Raw genomic sequence first — 21581 nt, 5'->3', positions numbered from 1 at the left:
TATTTATTTATTTATGATCTGCTCTAAGTTTTCCAACATTTTAGAGACAGATATGGTCATAATAAATGTCCCAAATAATTAGAAATTGCATATGTTTTTCATTGAAAAATGTCACATTTTCTGGAGGGAGCACCCCTAAACCCCCCACTAAATATGTGCACGTAAGTCTTCCACAAACCTAGGGAAAACACTGGTTTAGTGAGCCAATACCTCTTGAGTGTTGAGCTTATTGGCCAGCTCAGCAACCTTTGAGGACGAGTGTTCCAGGGCATGGGTGGCCCGCAGCTGGTCTAACACCCTGAGGTGCTCTGCTTTCATGGAGGACAGCTGCTCTGCAGAGTGCTCCTTTAGCCTAATAACACATCACATGAAATGCAGCACATCCATGATCTGCAGAAAATGTCAGCTAATGATAGGCCTGCAACAATTATTACATAATTGTCAATTTCTTTACATAACCTCGCTTTCTTTGTTTAACCATAATTAATTGCTAACATTAGCTAAGGTCTTAAGGCGTATGACTGGTAATTGTTGATTTTGTTTAGATATTCCAAGTTGTGTGTTAAATAAGTGATTATTGTTCGGACTGTTGAGCTAAACTATGCTAGCTGATGGCACTTGACCCTATAAACGTTCATAACAATAAAAAGTATGGGGGGGGGGGTAGTTAAAAACATGTTTTATGATAATAAGATATAATAATGGCGTGGTTTACTTCATAGGCTGTGTACCTGTGTTACTAGTACATTCTCTGGGTCACATGACAGTGACATAAAAACATGTGTCCTGGAATTTCTTTTATTTTAACTTTGTTTAAAAAAGTAATATTTTTTAAATTTGACAGAGAGAGACAGTTACATTGTTAATTGCAATAATTTCTGAGACAATTAATTGTACAGCAAAATGTTGGAATTGTAACAGTTCTAGTTAATGTGTTCACACTGCCACACAGACCTGCACAGCTCCTCCGTGGCATGTACAGCATCAGCTTTCAGCGCCTCCCTCTGCTGCTCACTCCGCAGCTCCAGCAGCTCCAGACGCTGCTTCAGAGCCTCGTTCTCCTGCAGAACCTCGGAGATATGGCTGCCTGTCAAAAACATGCAACAATTATAAAATCTAGTGAATGGATAGGAATTCATATTTTATCATTGTGTCATGCATAGAAGAAAATATGCCCAGCCGACATAGGCTTACAAGACACCATCATTTACAGCAAGGGACCAGTTACCGGAATAGCAAAAAAAGTTACATATATTAAACAAATAAGCCTTCTTGTCGTTTTTTCCCATGCTTTAGAGACAAAGGTCGGCAGCTTACTGTGTGTACATTCAATTGAAACAACCGCTCCATTGTGTCATCATTAGCACACCAAAACATTTCTAGATTTTGAACTGACATTTCTTTTTAAGTTAGAGCCTCTTAACTTATGACAATGAGGACATTACAAAAGAAAATGCAATTCATTCTCGACTTCTCCTAGTATTCAATCGTTGCTAATGCCTCCAGCTATGGCACGGCCTAGCAAAGGCTCCCTCAGGCTGAGTACAGTACATAGGCATCACATGCTTATATCAGTTCAGTTTATTTAGGGGACAGTGCAAATTAATAAAACACATGATTATACATGAAAAAAAAGAGGCAGAATTAGCCAAAAAAGGCTATTTTACATCTGTCTATTTTTGCCCTTGCCTCGATGTTAAAATAGCTTTATCAAATACAAATAAACAAGAAAGAAAGACAACACAAGCAGAGCAGAACTTAGCACAAAACAACACAAATCACGGCACCAAAAAGATTACCAACGAAACAAAGTACAAAGCAGAACATGTTACAAGGTAAAACAGTATAGAGCATAGAGTTTTAAGATTAGAAAAGACACAGCTGTTGAGAGCAATAAAAGCTGTTAGGGATAGAGATGGTCCGATACCATTTTTTGCTTCCCGATACCGATTACGATACCTGAACTTGTGTATCGGCCGATACCGAGTACTGATCCGATACCAGTGTGTCATATATTTTATTATGTTTTAACAACTGTATACTACTACCCCTGTATGGATGTGATATGATTTCTATCTTTGTTGTCGGTCTGGCTCAGGTTAAACTCTTTGTGAAACATGAACAATGAATGCCACAGAACTTTATTTTTTTATTCAGTTATAACGGAAAAAGAACATAAATAAACTACTAGATTTTCTTTAGGGCTTTATTACGTGGTATTGGATCAGTGCATAAACTCCAGTACTTCCCGATACCGATGCCAGCATTTTAGGCAGTATCGGAGCAATACCGAAACATCTCTAGTTAGGGCATATTCAACATATTCTAATATTCATCTACGCACACAGAGGAAAGTCACCCAGAACAGAACGTCCACCGCCATACCTGTAAAGACAGTGGGCTGGTAGGTCTTCTCATAATGAGCAGCGGGAAAGGTTTCTTCCCCTCCATGTGTCTCTCCGGCAGCAGCGGGACAGAGTGTTTTGGCTGAGCCTGGTTGTCGCTTCGTCTCCGCCGAACGGGTTTCTGTGCGTGGGTTGGGGACGGACAGCGTGCTCTTCCTCTCCTTCTTCAGTCTCTCCACAGTGCTGCACAGCTCCTGAATAGTCTTTGTCTTGGAGGCGAGGTCTTTGTTCAGCCGCTCTATCCGGGCGCCAAACGCTGCCTCGGCCTGACGCTGGTGTCGGCCTGGACTTGGTTGGGCCTGTAAAAGCAAGTAAGATCATTGTTTTTGCCTAATCACATATAAACCAATATCTTAAATCAGGGTTGTCCAACATCCAGAGCAAAGGCTCTCATATTTCTGTAAGTTTTGTGGCACATTTCCGCTAGTCTATATCGACGACGTTTCATTTCAGGGATTGTTCAGGTGCTGCCGGAATTTCCGACGGATGTCCCTCATTTTCGGCAGAATGTCCGTCACCTTCCTCTTTCTTTGTGTTGGCATTCTAAACTCTGGTGGATTTCTAAGGACTATGGTTAACTGCTCCTCAGCTCTCTTCAGGGTAAATCCAGACAGTAGGGCTGAAACGATTCCTCGAATACACAAAAAATCCTCGATGCAAAATGATTTGCCTCGAAGCTTCGTTAAATCAATGTTACCAACGTTGTATTGCTGACGGACGGCGTTTCCACACAGATCCTTATTATTGTCGCACACCAGACGCTGCTAAGTCTGCGGGCGGCACATGCCAGAGCGTAAATAGTGAGGGGCTAAGAGGATAGACAGGCTAGAGAAAACGACAGAAAGTGTCCAAAGTTTGGAATCGGTTCAAACGTAGTTAAAACGAGAACTCTGTACAGTGTGTCTACTGAAAAACCGAACTAGCTTACCGCAATAATAGCACGACGTCAATGCTTCAGCATCTCAACAGAAAACATTTCTCATCCATTCCACGAAGCGGACCCGACTAAAGTAAATCACGGAGTTGTATGGACGCTGAAACTACACCAAACACACCAACTACCAAAAACAAAGACAAGAAAATACGTAGCAGTGACCACAATTTGATCTAAAGAGCCGACTTGTTGACTATACCGTCGGAGAAACAGCTGATTGTTGCGCACCATTTTCTCTCACTCTCTCGCTTCACGGAGAAACGATCTACTAGCATAAGTGTAACAGAGCTCAATCTATTTTAATTGATATATTATATATAAATTAAAATAGATTGAGTATAATTATTATTTACATATACATATATTTACATATAGGCCTATATACAGATCAGTCTCAGGATGGAATTGTAGTTCTGAAAGTTAAGTTGCACAACTTAAGGTCATGTTTATATATGTTTAATGTATGCCTTAGTGTGAGGTTGATGTCATTTCAGAAAATGTTTTCTTTAAAGATTTACAATGTAATATGGCACTTAAATGCACTTCAATGTTTAGTTTTTTGAGAGATGATATTGTAAGCAATGTAGGCAACAAAAATGTAGCTTTTTCCAAAAATTTAACCAAACTATTGTTTATTATTGCTCTTTAATAAAAGAAAAGTATTTCTTATCCGATTACTCGAAGGACTAATCAGTAGAGTATCTCAACTTATTTGAAAAAATAAAAATAAAAGTAAGTTTAAGTAAACTAACGCCTGACAACTACCTGTTGCAGCTATTTAAGAGTGTGTAAAGGCTAGTAAGCAAGCAAGCGCAGAAGTTTAGCTAAAAGTAATGACTAAATGGTAGAAATATCTAGCTAAAAGTAATGACCATACAGTTCAAATGATTAGCAAAGTAATGGAAAAAGTAGCTAAAAGTTGGAATAGTTAGCTAAAAGCAATGGCTTAAAGCCCTTCACAAATTGTGATCTGGCCCGCATAACACTTTAGGTTCACGATCCATTTTGGCCCGCCTAGTTGTGCACCAAACCAAAAAGACTGGAAACTGTTTATCAAACTGTAATTACGTGAAACTCGGAGGAGAATTTGGCAGATTTGCCGACTTTGAGACTCTTTGAGAAATTCCCACAGAACCCGAGAGTTTTCATATTCAGGCTGTGAAAAAGGTTGTAAAAATCTAATCTTTGTTTTGCTTGATTTACTAAACTCTACGATGGCTAAGGAACGTTTTGCTGACTTTTTTGGGGCTTTATGTCGACCAAACTGTAAGTGAAAAAGCTATATGAGACATGCAATAACACAGTCTAAGATATTTGACTTTTCCCCGATAAAATAAAAGCATGTCAATAAACTTTACATGCCTGGCCCTTGATGTGATTCTCATTTACCAATGTGGCCCCTAGTGAAATTGAGTTTGACATCCCTGGCTTAAAGTAACCTTAATGGATATAGGGTTGAAACATTCAGCTTCACTCCAAGTAGTAGTAGCCTAGAAGTCTTGTAGTAGTACGACTGCTGACCAACGCAACCTTAATATTGACAGTTCAATTGTATGAAATAATTAACATAATATCCAGTGAATAGTGTTATAGATTTAGAACATACATTGGGAATTGATGAAGGGGTACGTGTTGGGGTTGTGATTTTCAGCTGTGGTTTTTCCTGTTTTATTTTGTTTAATTCATTCCCTGTTTGTTAACTGTTTCCTGCTGTATTCTCATTCCTTGTTCAGGGTTCTTTTATTCCGTGTTCTGTTTTGGTTTCCCGGTTCTATCCTTATGTATGTTGTTTTTTTGCCTTAGTTTCCGGTTTTATTTTGTAACGTTACTTCCCCTGTGTCATGTCTTGTTTGACTTCGTGCCTTGTGTGTTGTCCTGCCTTTGTGACTGTCTGCCCCGCCCTGATAGGTTTCACCTGTTCGCTCCCTCCTTGCTCATTTGCGCCTGTATATAATTCCTCTGTTCTGTTCAGTCTTTGTTGTGGAACCTTGTGGGTATTCTGGGAACAACAGGAGGCGGGGTACAGGACCCACCGAAAGCAGTTGTGGAATATTTGAAGGAGATAGGATTATATCATAGAATTTAGTGAGTTATGTTGTGTTTGTGTTGTTTTGATTTGTTCTGATTATTAAATAAAGTAGTCCTTTACATATCTAATGATGTAAAGTAGTCCAGGGACAAAATATCTCATTTTACATACTCCCATACAGTAGGTGTCGGAATACACCTTATAACTAATTGCTTTTTGTCTTTGCCATGTCCTCGTCATCTATGGTTGAGTGTTTCCGGCTTGTGGTCTACCTCTGTTTAGATTTCTTCTTCAGGATTCACGTAAGCCTGTATTTTTACCATTAAAATATTTCTACAGCTGCATCTGCCCTGTAATGTTGTGCGTTTTGGGTCCAGAACCCTTTTTTTCCTGCTTCAGCCCTCGGCTTATGCGATAAACGCTGACGGAAACATTATTTGACGAATAAACCAATTGGCGGGTTGGTTGCAACCCGCCATACTACAAAGAAGAAGTTTTTAGGTCATTTCCGCCACATATTTCCGAGGAGAAGAGAGACTTTTAAAATTAAATTAGGAGCAAAATATAACAGCTGTTTTAGATCTCATCTGGCATTTAAGTGCATCTGCATCATCATAGTGATGTTTTGATAGCTTCGTTGTTGTCTTATATGTCGCTATCAGCTGGTACATAAGCATTATTACAACTTGTGCAATATGAATCATTTGTAGGTAGACAGGGCCATCCATTATGGCTAGCAAAACTTTGTTTTGCAAATGTTTGCTTGAATGTTGGGCGATTAAGTAAGAAAATGGAATGGTAACACCTTAAAATGTCTCAAATGTAGTCAATATGCCAATTTGACCGCAAAACAGCATGTGATGTCATTGCGCACAGGTTTTTATTCGCTTTAAAGCCGCTGGATGGAAACACACTTTCACCGGCTTTATTCGCATTAATGTTTTTAGCGAACTTCGGATAATTCGATGGACAAGTGGATGGAAACATAGCTAGTGAGGCTAAAGCTAAGACAGGTGTTTTTGCATGTTAATGACCTGGGTAGCTCCTGTGCTAGCCTTGTGTTTGAGCTGCTCCTGGAGGGACTCAATCTGGTCCTGGAGGGACTTTTCTTTCTCCTGATGGCTTTCCTTCACACGCTGCAGCTCTTCCTCCAGGGTTGGACCCTGTGACACCCGTGGCCGCTCGGTCCAAGCTGCTGAGTGTGCCGCTTCCAGCTGCTGTTTCTGTTCCAGCTGCGTCTCCAGCTCGGAGATCTGCTGCTCATAGCGGAGCTAAACGGTGCACACAGACACACATGTTGAAATTTCCCATTTTCTTTATTTCTCAAGCATTTCTGCTTGTTCATTTCATAAATCAATTTGCAAAGTATTTTCTTTTGCATTAACATTTCGATCCAGTTAATCACAATGTGTGTTTGCTCTTGGTGTACTTCAATCTGATAATTAAAATCCTTTGATCCAATCTTCTTCTACAACCAAAATATATTCAGGCACACAATTGATTGTTAAAGCCAAAGACAAATGCCTTTTTGACACACTGACATACAGTCAGAATTCACTCTTATGTAACTTTTAACAGTTTCACTCAAGTCAGGAGAAAACCGTTTTTTCATACATTTATGTGTTCATTTACACTTCTTCAGCAAATCATTTGCAATTTTCTTGTGTTTCTTATCCAGGTCCCTATTACTATAACAGAGCAGAGCTAAAAAGATCAAATCAAGTAATTCAATGACACAGAATGCAATGCATAGGTTGGTAAACTTATTACAGACGCAAAGCAGCAAACAACACTGTGAATTGTAGGTCTTTGTTTAGTTTTTTTAATAGTTTGGAAAGTATTAATTATTGTTGACAGATAACACTTTGATGTTATGTATGTCTGTCTATGTAAGAGCTCTGCAATGTAGACATGCATGTCTGTGATATTTTGGTTGTTTGTTTTTTAGCCTGACATTGGCAGACCAAATAGCAAATGCTAGTTAGTGTAAAGTCTCTCAGTTCATTTTCTATTTCCAAGGGTCGGTATCAACGGCCGTAGACCAAAATGGCTCCTGATGCAATTGAATAGACCAAAAAACAATCAGAGCAATGAGACATGTGACGTAGCGCTAAGCAACAGACAAATGTAAACAGAGTACAGCGGGCGGCGATGAGCTGTGATGGTGTAGCACAGTGGTTCCCAAACTTTTTCCTTAAGGGAACGCTTTTCTAACCTGACACGCCAGATGGTTTGTTGCACAGGACCATCCGATGTAAAGACAGTGGGCTGGTAGGTATCAGAGTTTTTCCTGCATAGAGGAATCTTTTGGCACCCCCCCACCCCCCCAAAGAAGTTTTAGCCAGAAATAACAGGTATATGCATAGATTTCTGTCAAATAAGGTAACACAGACTCATTGCCTTTACTGTACGCAGACCGGTGATGCTTACTTCCGTGCCTAGCACACACCGATCACTACAAGCTGGTGTCAAAGATCGGAGTAAGGTAATCGGGGTGAATGCTGATCCCTGATCAGTTAAAAAAATGCCCATATCGGCTCCGAGCTGACACTTGCGATTGGGATCGGGACATCCCTACTGTCAATGTACCTTTTTTCACAGCAGACATTTTGACTTGTCATAGTAGGAAAAGCACAGCTGAAATTGATAACCTTAACGATGGCTCAATTCCATCAAGTGTCCCAGTAAGCTATTTCAGTGAGTCAGCATGCACAATACCAGGGCCTCTCCTAAGTGGAATGCAGCCATCATTAATGGTTTTGAACACACCTGTGCTTTTCCTACTATGACATGTCAACATGTCTGCTGTGAAAAAGGTCTATAGGAGTAAATCTCTTAGTAAATGTGTCACATTGCTCATGCTAAGTGAAGAATTTTGTTACTCCTAAGTTAGCTCTTTGGGGCATTCTTAAGTATCAGTTTAACAAATACAGGCCTGGTTATTAAATTGTAACTCTGTGTTGCTACAGCTTACTTGAGCAGTTTTAGAAGAAAAAGTGCTTTTAATAATAATAATAATAATAATAATAATAATATATTTGACTATAATTTTAATTGTTGACACTGAAAGGCTACGACATCATGCAGGAGTTATTACAGTATGTTTTGACTTGTACCTTGATCCTGTGGAACTGTTGTTCCATGGCCCGCAGGCTACGCTTGGCCTCCTCATCGTGACTCTCCAGCTCCGCCTCCAGACGCTGAATTCTGCGCTCCAGCAGGGCGTTGATCCTGCTGGGGGGGGCCGTATTGGCAGCCACATCCCCCTGATCGCCAGTCGCGGCTGCAGCGTAGATCAGAGCCGGAAGGGAGTTTGGGTTTCTATGTCTCAGTATCTGCTCCAGCTCCTTCACCTGGTAAAGAGAGAAAGACTCTTGATGAACAATGAAGAGATGTAAACTGAGAGGGTAAGGGAGGTAGTGTAACAATTTTGATTAGCTGGCTTGTTGAGTTGTGTGAGAAACCTGTCGCTGAAGGTCCTGCATCCTCTTAGTGTCCACTGTTTTCTCCTTGGTCTTTCTCTGCTGCTCACTGCTTCTTTTGCCCACATCCATTTTCAGTTTTTCTACCTGAAATGGAGACATGCTGTCATTTCCAACACAGTAAGCAACACAAAACTGTTCAACTGTAACTGGCTTTCAGCACACTTTCCGTCCCACGTCACAGCTGATACAGCAAGAACTCAGTTCACACACACACACACACACACACGGCAGGCACACTAAACATTAGTGTTCAGATCTCACAAAAAGCTCTGTTTTTGTTGTACTTCTTATATATCCAGGAGATGGTATTTTCCCCAGAAAAGTTGTTTAGCCCAGTGGCAAGTGTCTTTTTTTCGGCTAGGGCCAGTCCCAGACTGATGGCAGCATTAATGTAGAGCCCAAAAGTTTCTGTGATAACAGAATAATAGACGGAATCGTTTAATTGAGAATTTTAAAAAGCTATAAGACAGATTCTATACTTTATCCTACATTAAGTCAGTGCTAAAAGCTAACTGGAGATTTGAAAATATGACTACGTCTATGTTTCCAACCGAGCTGCCCCACTGTAACGTCAACTGTAGTTTAAAAAACATCTTAAAAGTACATAAAAAAAATATTCCCAGTGGCTTAGGCCTGGTGGGGGGCAATTTAGGTCCCTTAAATTATCCAGCATTATATATCACCTTTATTTATTCAGGGCCAACTGAAAGCCAGCTCTCATTTCCAATGACGCCCTGATAATGTGCCATATAAAATTACAATACATGCAAAAAGATTACTGAACATTGTAATTAATATATAATATACCTTTGCAATACACAGTACACACATAAACCAATTACAGAATGTTAAACAACTCAAATTGCAGATGTACATTCAGATTACATAGACTCATAAAGAAGACATTTAAAGTGATTAAATGGAATCAGGCTGTTCAATTTCAGTAGAATCTGCAGGTTATTCCATATGGAGCATAATACTCAAATGCAGTTTAACCTAATTCTGTCCTAACAAATGGAATATTAAGGACCAAGGAATCAGTAGTGCAAGTGCCATAGTGATAGGATTTAAAATTCAGCAAGCTTGTTAAATATACGGGCACTTTTTTAAGCAAGGCTTTGTAAATATATAAAATGCAGTGTTGCTCCCTTCTTAGAGCCAAAGAAGTCCAGCCTACATTTTGATAAAGGAGATGGTGGTGGGTTCTGAATCCATCAGCAGATACAAATCTAAGGGCAGAGTGATAAACTACATTTGTTACAGTTACAAAAAAAGTCTATAGTGTTCTTTATAATAACAGTTCCTATGCTGACAGCACTGGAGTAAGGTCTGGCAATGCGAGACTAAGGGGCTGGAATACTTCATACATATACAGTATGTCTCCAAATGAAGTGGTGTTTTGAAGTACATAAATGCTATAATTAATGTGTTACTGCAAGGAAAAAAACACAAGGCGAGGAGGACTTTGTGTAGATTACTATATATAGATACTGAAGGTAAATGAGCCTGACCTGCTCTTTGAGTTGGTGTATCTCAGCTGTAGCAACCTTCAGTCTGCCAGCATCTCTGTCCAGCAGCTCCTGGTTCTCAGCAAACCACTGCAGCTTCTTCTTCAGGACGTCCACTTCTTCTCTGTGCTTATTCTCCAATACACGCATCTCAAAAGTCTTGTCGCCTGACACATTCAGAATGGAGACACATTATCAGAAAAACCAAAGATCACTTATCAAGGTCAAGGTAAACATTATTATCCCAAAATGGGGAAATCCGGGTGGTCAAGGTGCATATACACAAAACAGTCATAAAGATAAAATTATAAATATTGATATAAATATAAAAAACTATTAATACTTCATATACAAACACACAACAATGTGCAGTGGGCTACATCATCCCTGAGAATGTGAACAGCTTTGTAATCCACTATTAAATAAATAAACATATACATACATACACTACCGGTCAAAAGTTTGGGGTCAGTTAGAAATTTCCATTCTACTCCATTACAGACAAAATACCAGCTGATCTGAGTGGGTGGCTGATCTTTAATGCCTTTAATATCTATGTTGCCCATTATCAGCAACCATTCATCCAATGTTCCAAAGGCACATTGTGTTTATTAATGTGATATCATTTTAAAAGCTAACTGAGAAAACATTGGAGAACCCATTTGCAATTATGTAAGCACATAATAAATTAACAATGTAGCTGATATTCTGTCTATAATGGAGTGGTACGTACGTACGTACATACGTACGTACGTACGTACGTACATACATACATTCATTAAAAGACATACTATAAAAGACTTGCCAAAGAAATGATTTAAATTCCCCCACTAGCACTGTTCTGAATTCCGTTTTACCTGAGGCAGACATGGCCTGAGCTTTGGCTAGCTCACTCTCTTTTTTCATTAGCTGCAGGTCTACCGTAAGAGCTTGCTTTTCTTGCTTCAGTGTATGAATGTTCTCAGACAGCTTGGCCTCATTCCTCTGCACACAGAAACATATCTTTGGTAACTGAGGGGGCTGAAACAGAACTCTAGTCGAACTTAAGAAAACAGTGTTTTAGTGATTGTGATACTTACCTGAAGTGTATTTATTTGGACTAACAAGTCTGTAATGTGTTGAGTGTGATCCATTAAGCAGACATTTCCCACAGACCTTGAGGTTTTATTCAGCTGCTCCCTGGTGAAGAGGGAAAAATGCCAAAGAAAATACAAACATTTAACAAACAATTTCTGCAAAAATACATTTCAAAAAGGTAATGATGTAGGGCTGCACCATTATGAGGAAAATATGCAATATGCGATAAAGATGTTGAATATCACCATAATGATATTACTTGCGATAAAACAGATATTAAACTGTACTCAGTCCTGCATTTCTGCTGATTTCAGTATTCTGCTAAAACTACAACTAATGCTTCATGAATTTAAAACAAATGAAAGGAAATCATTTCCAACATTCTTTTATTGAACAAATTGAGCATTGAATTGAATATAAAAGGAAACACTGAAAAAAAAGAACTTTTACATTTTAAAGTGCAGTTAAATAACTAACTAAATAACTAGTGTCTTTTGCGATGTGTCGCAGCCTATCGTGATGTGTTTAATGCGTCAGTTGATATTGCGATGACGATACAAAAACGATATATTGTGCAGCCCTATAATGATGTGAGGTTTCATAAGTAGGCAAACATTCATTTTAAACAGACATTCATATTTGGAAGACACGAACAAGAAATGGATTCACAAATTGGTCACAGCTTTCTTTTGTTTGCGCAGGTGAGAACGCAGCAATCGAACCCGGGGGCACACCAAACAAGCGTACCGAGACCTGCTTGATGAGCTGGTCTCAGTACGCTTTCAATCCAACTCTGGAGCGGTTCGTTTGTGGTGAGAACGTGATCCTACCTCGAACCGCCCCAACTATATATACTCCACAAGTCTGAGCTAATGTCTCCTATAGTCAGGTGTGCTTAGCAATCTGTGATGGGGCAGAGCAGCAAACTGTAGCACCTTGCAATGTTTCTCTCACAAAAATAGAAAGCAGTCAAGCTCGTCGTCCGTCACTCGCATCTCCGTGGTCAAACCAGCCGAAGTTGGAGACAGACACCGGCAGAGCAGAGCAAAGTCTCGGTGACCAGAGCACACGTAGTAACGTCGCTCGCGAAACAATGTCTGATTATTTAAATGAAATGAGCTGGTTTGACCATGGAGATGCAAGAAATATGCACTAGTCCAGAACACAGGACCTTCTTCCTGTATTTACTTTCTTGCTCCCGCCCAGACACATCTGACCAATAAGGGGAGTGAACGTTCTTGCGTGATTTGTAAGGACGTATTTTGGTAAGCTTGGATTTTTCTAGGTGTGAAATGAAACCAAACTAAGAGGAAATCACTACAAGTTTACAAACTCATCAACTGATTCGGACCAAAGCAAACGAACTATAGGTGTGAAAATACCCTAAAGGCTCTGACACACCAACCCGACGGCCGACCGTCGGCAGAAAAGGCAGTCGGACTGATCAGTCGGCTCCCCGAGGTCAAAAAAACACACCGAAGCGATGCCGACTTGAGCGTACGTTCTGTGAGTGGCGCGAGACATAACACGTCTCCATAACAGCAGGCGGCGCTAATCTGCATTGTCGCCAAAAAAATTAAAAACGGAAATGACGGAACACCTCTCTAGACCTAGTAAACACAGAGCACACTGTCGTCAGTCATTGTTTTCATCAGAGAGTGTTGATAGTAGTCAAGAAGGATCGTTGTTGTCATTACTCGCTTAACGGAAGAAAATACGATGGCTAGTAATAAGAAGATACTGGCGTCGTCGGCTCCGGTTTTCTCATGCACTGATTCGCTAGTCAAGGGCTAGCACTCCACCAATCAGATTGTTCATTGAGTCGGACTGCCCGCTGGCTGATTCAACAAGTCAAATCGGCCAAAATGAAGGCCGACGGCTCACGGAACACGCCGAACAGACTCGTGTCACCGACCTCGCCAGACTGTCCGACGGCCGATAATCGGGTTGGTGTGTCAGAGCCTTAAGACAAAGCTTTACTGAACCCACCTTGTGAAAGCCAGCTCACTCAGCAGCCTCTGGTTTTCATTGAACATGGCCTCCTCGTTGGCTTTACTCTTAACCTGCTGAGCCTTTATCTGTACATATAGCTTCTCATTCTCCTGTAAAACAGCCTTAGTTTTAGTGCAGTTCAATAGCACATATATCCAAAACACAAGAGAAAACAAAGCAAAAAAGGGGAGAGAAAAAGGTAATAAAAAAGAGAACTACACATCATGCAGTGGACAGTGATGACTTTTGTGATGGCAGCCCCCTCATTTATTTCACTAATCCATGCAGCCTCGTTTTTATTTCCTAATGTTATTTATAGGGTTGTCAAACGATTACATTTTCTTAATCGCGATTAATCGTTGAATCTCTATAGTTAATCGCGTGTTTTATCACATGATTAAAATTCTATTATTTTGCATTTCAGAACAGTTTTTAAGTACATATTAACAATGGAAAGCAATTCTTACCAGTGGATCTTGATTGGGAATCAAATGAATGCAAAGAAAGTGACTTTATGAACTTGATTTTAAGATTTGTATTTGTTTATTATATATTTAATCTAGTCACACATTCGAATCTAGAGTCAATATTAGGGTTGGGTATTGTTTGGTTTGGATACCGGTGCTAAAGCGGTACTTTTAAAACGGTACCGGTGCCTTAACGGTGCCTGAACCGATACTTAAGTACTTCTTACTTAAGAAAGTTACAAAAAAGAAGGGCACTAAACAGTTGGTGACATTAAAGAATGGCTTGTTTATTGCTAAGGCCATATCGTCAAAATTAAAATGTTTAATAATAATGTAATCACTATAACTATAACTTATTTCACTACGAAATAGCTGTTGAATGACAAAAACAACCACCAGATGGGAAAAGGGCATTTAACAACAACTTTGAATGCACAATAAGGCTGTAAATTACCAGTTTCATTGAACGCACAGTCTGTGTTTTTCCGACAACAGCAGCTGCAGATTGTTACATCCCGGTGTCGGAATCCTCTACAGTGAAATACAGTCACACTTTACACCGTTTAGCGTTAGCTGTCAGCATTTTAACCGTGTTTAATCCAGCTACTAGCTAGCGGTAGGCTAACGTTAGCTGCTGTCGAGTATAGTGTTAACTAGCGTCACGTGCAGCGGTGTTTGTGTTGCCTGTAACATCTGTTTCAGAGCATCAGAGTGAGGCACCGAAATCCGCGTTGCTATTCCTGCAGCAGCAGGATGTGTTACGAGGAAGTACGGCAAAATAGTAGGCACGACACAAAGCCGAGTGAAGTGAAATTAAATTAATAAATGGTGGCATGCGATTAATACGATTAAAAAGCGATTAGACAGCCTAGTTATTTAGTTATATGTTTGTGTTATTTGTTTCTGTATTTATTGTTTGTTTATTTCATATGGACATTTAAATATGTTCATATGTATGCAACAAACCAATGCAAATTCCTAATAAGTGCTACTTTACCTGGCAATAAATCTTTTCTGATTAAAATGTATTTAATTAAGACTGCTGAACCGACACAATGGCGGTGCAGCTGTAGAGGGCTGCAGGAAGAAAAAAAAAAAAGGTAGTCAAAAGGTTTTACCCCAATGGAATGTGACATTATCTGCCAACACACTGCTTTGGCCAGCAGACTGTGTGCATGTGCACAATCCAGGCGCACAAGGTCATTCTAGGCTGTGACCGAATTCCCTCCTTCGTTCACACATTGACTACTCCCTATACGTATAACAGACACTTGATACATGACTCTATAGTGAGCAGAAAATGTAGATTTTGGACTCTTATACAACCATAATTTTGTGTCGTCACTGACAGCTGTGGTGTCAGCCTTGCTGAAATGTTTGCATCTATCAAAATGTGGAGCAGTGCATTATGGGATTTAGTAGGGTACAAACCATTTGGAGTGATTTTTGGACACAGCCCTACTGTTTGGCTCACAATCTTTGCGACGGAGGAGAAAATAGCTGTCACTGTTATTATTTAAACTGGACTTCCTATTTCATCATCTCACGAAACATGTAGCATCACACTGACACCAATGCAGTGTTGTTTCAGTCTGGGCCCTTATTTATTGTTCATTATTATAGATGATTTAAGCGTTTCAGAGTAGGAAATGTCCTGCTTGCTAAGCCCCGCTACGCCCTGAACTGCTACAACTATTATTTCTAGTCATAGTTCCATTATCTTTTTTGTTTTTATAATTGCCTTTGTTCATCGTGCCAACTGCTATATTATCATGAATCATGTTTCTCTATATCTGTATATCTGTATCAGTGTCTTTGTGTCTTAACCAGCACCGGCAGACGCCCGCTCAACAAGAGCCTGTCCGAGGTTTTTCCGCACTAAATGCTTGCTCTTGGGGGAATTTTTGGGTCTTTGTAAATTATAGAGTGTGGTCTAGACTAGGGCTGCACAATTATGGCCAAAATGATAATCACGATTATTTTGATCAATATATTGATCACGATTAATTATCACGATTATTTGTTGATTTTAATCAAAACAAATTGTATTGTCCCATAGGCTAATTATAACTGCTTTCACATCCATATTGTGCTACATTCCAGCCAATACATCCATATTGTGCTACATTCCTCCTTTGTTGAAGGATAATATGAAGGAGTATGCCATTTCAGCCGTTGTGTGACGGATTTTAACATGCGCCGTTAACGTGAACAGAAAACTGTGTTTCCTGTATCTTTTCACGGCAAACGCGCATGTTTGGAAAGCGGTTGGAAGCATGTTTGGAACTGCCAATAGGGCATCTACCGGACGAAATAGCAACGCGGATTACGGTGCCACTTAAATGTCTGCGTTGCGCTCTGATGCTCCAAAACAGACGTTACAGGCAACAGAAACATCACTGCATGTCACGCTAGTAAACACTAATAACACGTTGCACAGCAGGTAACGTTAGCCTACCGTTAGCTACAGCAGTAACTGGATTAAACACGGCTAAAATGCTGACAGCTAAACGGTGTAGTTTGACTGTATTTCACTGTAGAGGATTCCAACAGCGGGACATACAACAGTCTGCCGCTAAAGCTATGAGCTAAAAGACTCAAACTAGCACTGGTCACTGCTGTTGTCTGAAAAACAACACAGACGGGACAAAATGTTGCGTTTACTGGTAAACTGGTAAACCTCGTGACGACTTATGATCTGCTGTGGAATTTTGCTCACGTTACTCTGTCCTCTGTGACTGTCTACCATAGACTGTATATAAACGCTGTCTACATCTAAACTAAGCAGCGCGGTGCAGGGAACAACTCTGACTGGCTCAAGGAGGCACGTGATCAGAGAGTGGTTTACGGAGCTTTAGAAAAAAAAAAAAACTTTGATACAGAGCGTTCTATGAACGGAATGAAGCATATTAAATATCGCTCGATCACGTGAATTTGATCGTGGGAAGCCAAAATCGTGATCGTGATTAAAATTTGATTGTGCAGCCCTAGTCTAGACCTACTCTATATGTAAAGTCTTGAGATACCTCGTTATGATTTGATACTATAAATAAAATTGAACTGAACCTGAATTAAAATGAGTCCTTGTCATATGTTCATGCTCATTTTCAGGTTCATAATTGTATTTTGAGGTTGTACCAGAATAGGTCTATGTGGTTTAATTTTCAGAAAACACCATATTTTTGTTGTACTGCACATTGCTGCAGCTCCTCTTTTCACCCTGTGTGTTTTAGCTACAGTGTGAGGCATTTCACTTCTATCCCATCTTTATTGGGAGTCGCACATGCGCAGTAGCTAGGTAAGGACTACTAGCTAGAAGCTAGCACTGCTAGCAGTTAGCCACCTTGTTCTCAATGGCAAAACACTGCTACAACACTATAGAACTACTTACACATCCCTTGTCTGCAGGTATTCCACGCAAAGTTGGAAGAGCGCCCTCGTTTAGAAGAAGTCTCCCGGCTAATCCTGCCTTGTACTGACCCAAGTTGGAGAAACAGCTAGCTGGATATGGTATTCGCTTAAGTGGTTAGCACACACCAAACGTTTCGGTCGATGACGTAGAAAGCCCTGCCAATTATGACCAGCTCACCCGGAGACTGAAGGCAGGACACATTCAGAAACCGTATCTCACTCAAAACAGCATGGATGGGTTTTTTTCTAAGTTTGTATGCGTGTGGAAGCACCAGACACACAAAATAACACCCCAAATCCCAGAAAAAACGATTTTTTCATAATATGGGCACTTTAAGCTTGGTTTTGATAAAAGAAGAATTCTTTTTTAGAATGACTTTTAACATTAGGAGATAAGATTTCAGGGAAACAAACCTGCTGGTAACCTTTTATGAGCGTCTCCTGCTCTTTTATTTCTTTATCAATTTGTCGGAGCTTTTCGTCTGCAGCAGAGTCCGTGGCCTCGGCCCATCTCTTCTTCTGACAGGCCTCTTCTGCTATTCGCAGCTGAGGAGAGAAAAAAACACAGCTTCTATGTTTCTGACAAGGACCGCCCATGTGTCATGCAGTATCCTTGCCTTCATACGTTTCCCTTTTCTTTGATATGTGGCTATCATTTGTCAAATTTAATTAATGTCTAAAACAGAAGAGTGGCATTTTAGTTTCCACTATTTTTATATTTGTTTTGGAACCACAGCATTTGTATACTGTATATCGCTGGTGTCTTTCACCTTTGTAAAGAAAATGAACGGCTTTTTATGTTTACAAGAACTGTAATGAAACATTACTACCTTTTATAAAAGGTTTAGTGCCTGCTTTGCTCAAATGTGGCTTACTACTGGTTGGTTAGTATGCCTGCTTACACTGGCCTGTGTGTGTTAGCCAATAGAGTGAGCTGTTCTTAGAATTTAGCATCACCTGCAAAAGTTTATTAAGTACTGGAGGAGGTGAAATGCTTCCCCCTATGTGTTGTTTGTTGAGACGTTTATGCCCCATACATTGTTTTGTTGCAGTATTCTCCGAAACGCCAGGGGGCGTACAAACAAAATAACCTGTGAATAAGCAAGAAGTAGTAGAGAAGAAGTAGAGAGCAGAGGTAAAGGAAAGCAGGCTGCCTGGCAACAGTAGTAAACACATCCATGGTAAACACGGACATACTGCCAAACATTGAATTTGTGTATTATAACTATTAAAGTGACTATCACTTATCTCCAGGTCTAAATTACCGTTTGCCTCTCAATGTAAAGAACACTCTTTCCGTGAGGCCATTTTTAAGCTTTGACAAAGTGATTTAGTGTTTTCCCACACCTTCAAGCAAGATGCCTTTTCTTTTCCCAGAGTGGTCTCTCTGACCACATATTTAAGGCCATTGGACTCCCTGTGGTCTGTACATGAAGTTGTTGAAACGGAAAGCGCAGCGCCCGCCGAGGTACAAAAGTTCGGAGGTTCACGACCCCGCTCCGTGACAACTTGTGGCGCCTTCGCGCTGGACATGAAAGATATGATGACGCCATTATGAAGCCCTCTCCGGTTTCAATCACGGTGGATGCTAGATCGGATCCGCTAGTAGTCAAAGGACGAGCATCATCGCCCGCCTTATTCTGCCTCTGATTGGCTTACCCTGGTATACTCACCCTTACCATAACCAAACCCTACTCCCCATGCCTAAACCTAACTACGTTGACCATTCTAGCAGATCTGATTAAGGATCTACCCTCAATCTCCCATGTGAATGTGAGTAGTAAATGTATTCAACAAAAATGGCTACAAAGCATAAAATACATGTGTGTTTGTGCACCTTGCTTTGCAGTAGGTAGTTCTGCTGTCTGAGTGAGTTGAGCTCCTCTGCGCCTTCCTTCATCACCTGCAGCTCCCTCTCTTTCTGAGCCAGCTGGACTCTCAGCTCCTCCACCACAGAGCGGTCCCCCTCCCTCTGCAAATCACACATCAACACTGACATCAGATGCCTTATTGTCCTGTGGAGAATCAATCCTAACAGAATAGAGTTTGTAAGAACAAATGGTCATAGAAGAAGAGCAGTATACACTGTTAACATGGACAGAGTTACACTTTCTCCCTCATATTTTATCCAGTAGCATTAACTAGCACTGCAACACTGACCATGATCCCTTACTGGAATCCCATCTGAAAACACTGACAACTGATCCTTTCTAAAATGCTCCTCCAAACAGCTACTTGTCCATTCCCTTAGAAACAATTCCTTGACACTCAGCCTGGAACAATTATTACATAATTGTCTAATTGTCAATTTGTTTACATAATCACGGTTTCTATATTTAACCGCAATTAATTGCTGACATTAGCTAAGGTCTTAATGCTATAGTGCGTTATCTTCACTCAAGCTTCTGCGCGGGAAAGTCACTGGACGCCACAATCTTCTGAACATATCCATACTGAGAAATACAGAGAGAGTTGTGTGGAGCTGATAGTCTTAATTAACTTTGTAGCAACTCATTTGGCAATGGCTTGAATGTAAGACGTTTATTAATATCAAAAAGTTACGCACTAAAGCTTTAAAAGGTGCAGTAGATAAGCCTTATAAAACATATTACAAGTCATATTTGCTAAAACTGACCCAATGTTCCAGTAGAACTACATGAAGCAGGTAATTTAAAAAAAAATCCGGCTCCTCTGGCACCACCTACAGCCTGGAGTGTGATTTGCACAAATCCACCACTCCCTGTTCAGATGCTCCATTCAGGGCCCTGGGGGGTGTCTAACTGTGTGTCAATCACTGCTCATGCTCACACATTCATTCTCCCTTGTGGGGGGAGGGGCTTAAGAGACCGTTTTGGGCTTTAGCAGAAAGGGGGGGGGGAGACTGAGAAGTTGTCGATGTTCAAAGTCCTGGATCTTCACAATCCTACCTACGGCACCTTTAAGGCGTATGACTGGTAACTGTTGATGTTGTTTGGATATGCCAAATTGTCATTATATAGTAATTAATTTTTATCACTATTATAATTGTTAGTTGTTGCCACTTGACCCTGTTCACGTTCAAAAATGACAAGTGGGGGGGATACAGTTCGAAAAAATGTTTTATGATAATAAATATCCTTTACCCAGCGCAACTGGGCGAGCTCATGAATAGTGATGAGCACAGGCAACACCACGTCAGACTGACCAGCTTTTGGAATTGGCCTGATTTCCCCCCCCCATTATGTGTGATGCCATGTTGCCAGGTGAGCCTAAAGGCCCAGACACACCGACCAGACGGCCGACCCTCGGCAGAAAAGGCAGTTGGACTGATCAGTCTCCCCGAGTTGCTCAAAACATTTCCTCGGGACACACTAAAGCACCGTGACATAATACGTCTCCATAACAGCAGGCGGCACTAATCTGTATTGTCGCCCAAAAATGAAAACCAGCAGCTGATTGGACAAACGCGTCACTTGGGTCTGGTTTCTCCAGAAATTCAAAGACAGACTGTCATGGCAGCATGTTCAGAATACGATCTCATATTGTACTAAAATACATAAAGTCTGCCCCGACTCCAGAGGACCGGACACTATCATTATCCACAGCGGATGTAAGGGAAAAAACTCTGATGAGAGTTATTATGAGTAAATCTGCTGGGCCTGATAAGTGTCAACCACTTGTAACTTGAAACACCAAAAAGTCAGCTGGATATTAAGTGTTTTCCTACATTGTTGTATGGAAGATGTTGTGTCGGTCTGGTTTCTTGAGGACTTCTGACTTCCTGTGTGTCTGTAGCATCCTGGTGACCGCTGGTGTCTATCTGCTGTTGGAGGACAGCCACTAAGGACTGAACAGATGCCACCAGCTCACTGCTTGCCTTCAGACCCATCTCTGCTACTCAAACAAACATACAAGGTGTTCAGTACCTTTATATCAAACGCACAGCTCCAAACATGATACAGTGATTCCACACCTCCAAACCATTGTCCTGCAAGGAATTAGAAATTGGGCAAACTTTTACATTATATTACTCTTTTATCCAAAGCAACTTACAATTGCTATATATTTCAGAGGTCGCACGCCTCTGGAGCAACTAGGGGTTAAGTGTCTTGCTCAGGGACACATTGGTTGATGTATCGCAGTGGAATTTGAACCCAGGTCTCCCACACCAAAGGCATGTGTCATATCCACTGCGTCATCACCACCCAAACTTAAAGGGTAACTACCATTTTTTTTCAACCAGTGTTAAGCAAGATCGCTGCAGTCAGCAGAGGCGAAACCTTCTACAATGTAA

General features: G+C 40.6%; 1 protein-coding gene across 2 annotated transcripts in view; it reads right to left on the bottom strand.

Annotated features, from left to right (window-relative positions):
- Nucleotides 1-21581, bottom strand: part of cep162 (centrosomal protein 162) — a 50636-nt gene that overhangs the window by 6592 nt on the left and 22463 nt on the right. For both annotated transcript variants that reach the window (XM_078253582.1, XM_078253583.1), the window contains exons 14-26: nt 21015-21181; nt 19146-19280; nt 17723-17854; nt 13428-13540; nt 11441-11540; nt 11219-11345; nt 10365-10528; nt 8833-8937; nt 8485-8721; nt 6403-6639; nt 2386-2704; nt 955-1087; nt 211-352 (exon numbers count right to left, since the gene is read on the bottom strand). In XM_078253582.1, coding sequence (XP_078109708.1) covers nt 211-352; nt 955-1087; nt 2386-2704; nt 6403-6639; nt 8485-8721; nt 8833-8937; nt 10365-10528; nt 11219-11345; nt 11441-11540; nt 13428-13540; nt 17723-17854; nt 19146-19280; nt 21015-21181 — 2111 coding nt within the window. The remainder of the gene's footprint in view (nt 1-210; nt 353-954; nt 1088-2385; nt 2705-6402; nt 6640-8484; nt 8722-8832; nt 8938-10364; nt 10529-11218; nt 11346-11440; nt 11541-13427; nt 13541-17722; nt 17855-19145; nt 19281-21014; nt 21182-21581) is intronic.

The sequence above is a fragment of the Sander vitreus genome, chromosome 6, assembly GCF_031162955.1.
Source record: "Sander vitreus isolate 19-12246 chromosome 6, sanVit1, whole genome shotgun sequence".
Taxonomy (NCBI): Eukaryota; Metazoa; Chordata; class Actinopteri; order Perciformes; family Percidae; genus Sander; species Sander vitreus.
Note: the sequence above shows the minus strand (reverse complement) of the source record. Positions and strands in the feature narration are given on the sequence as shown.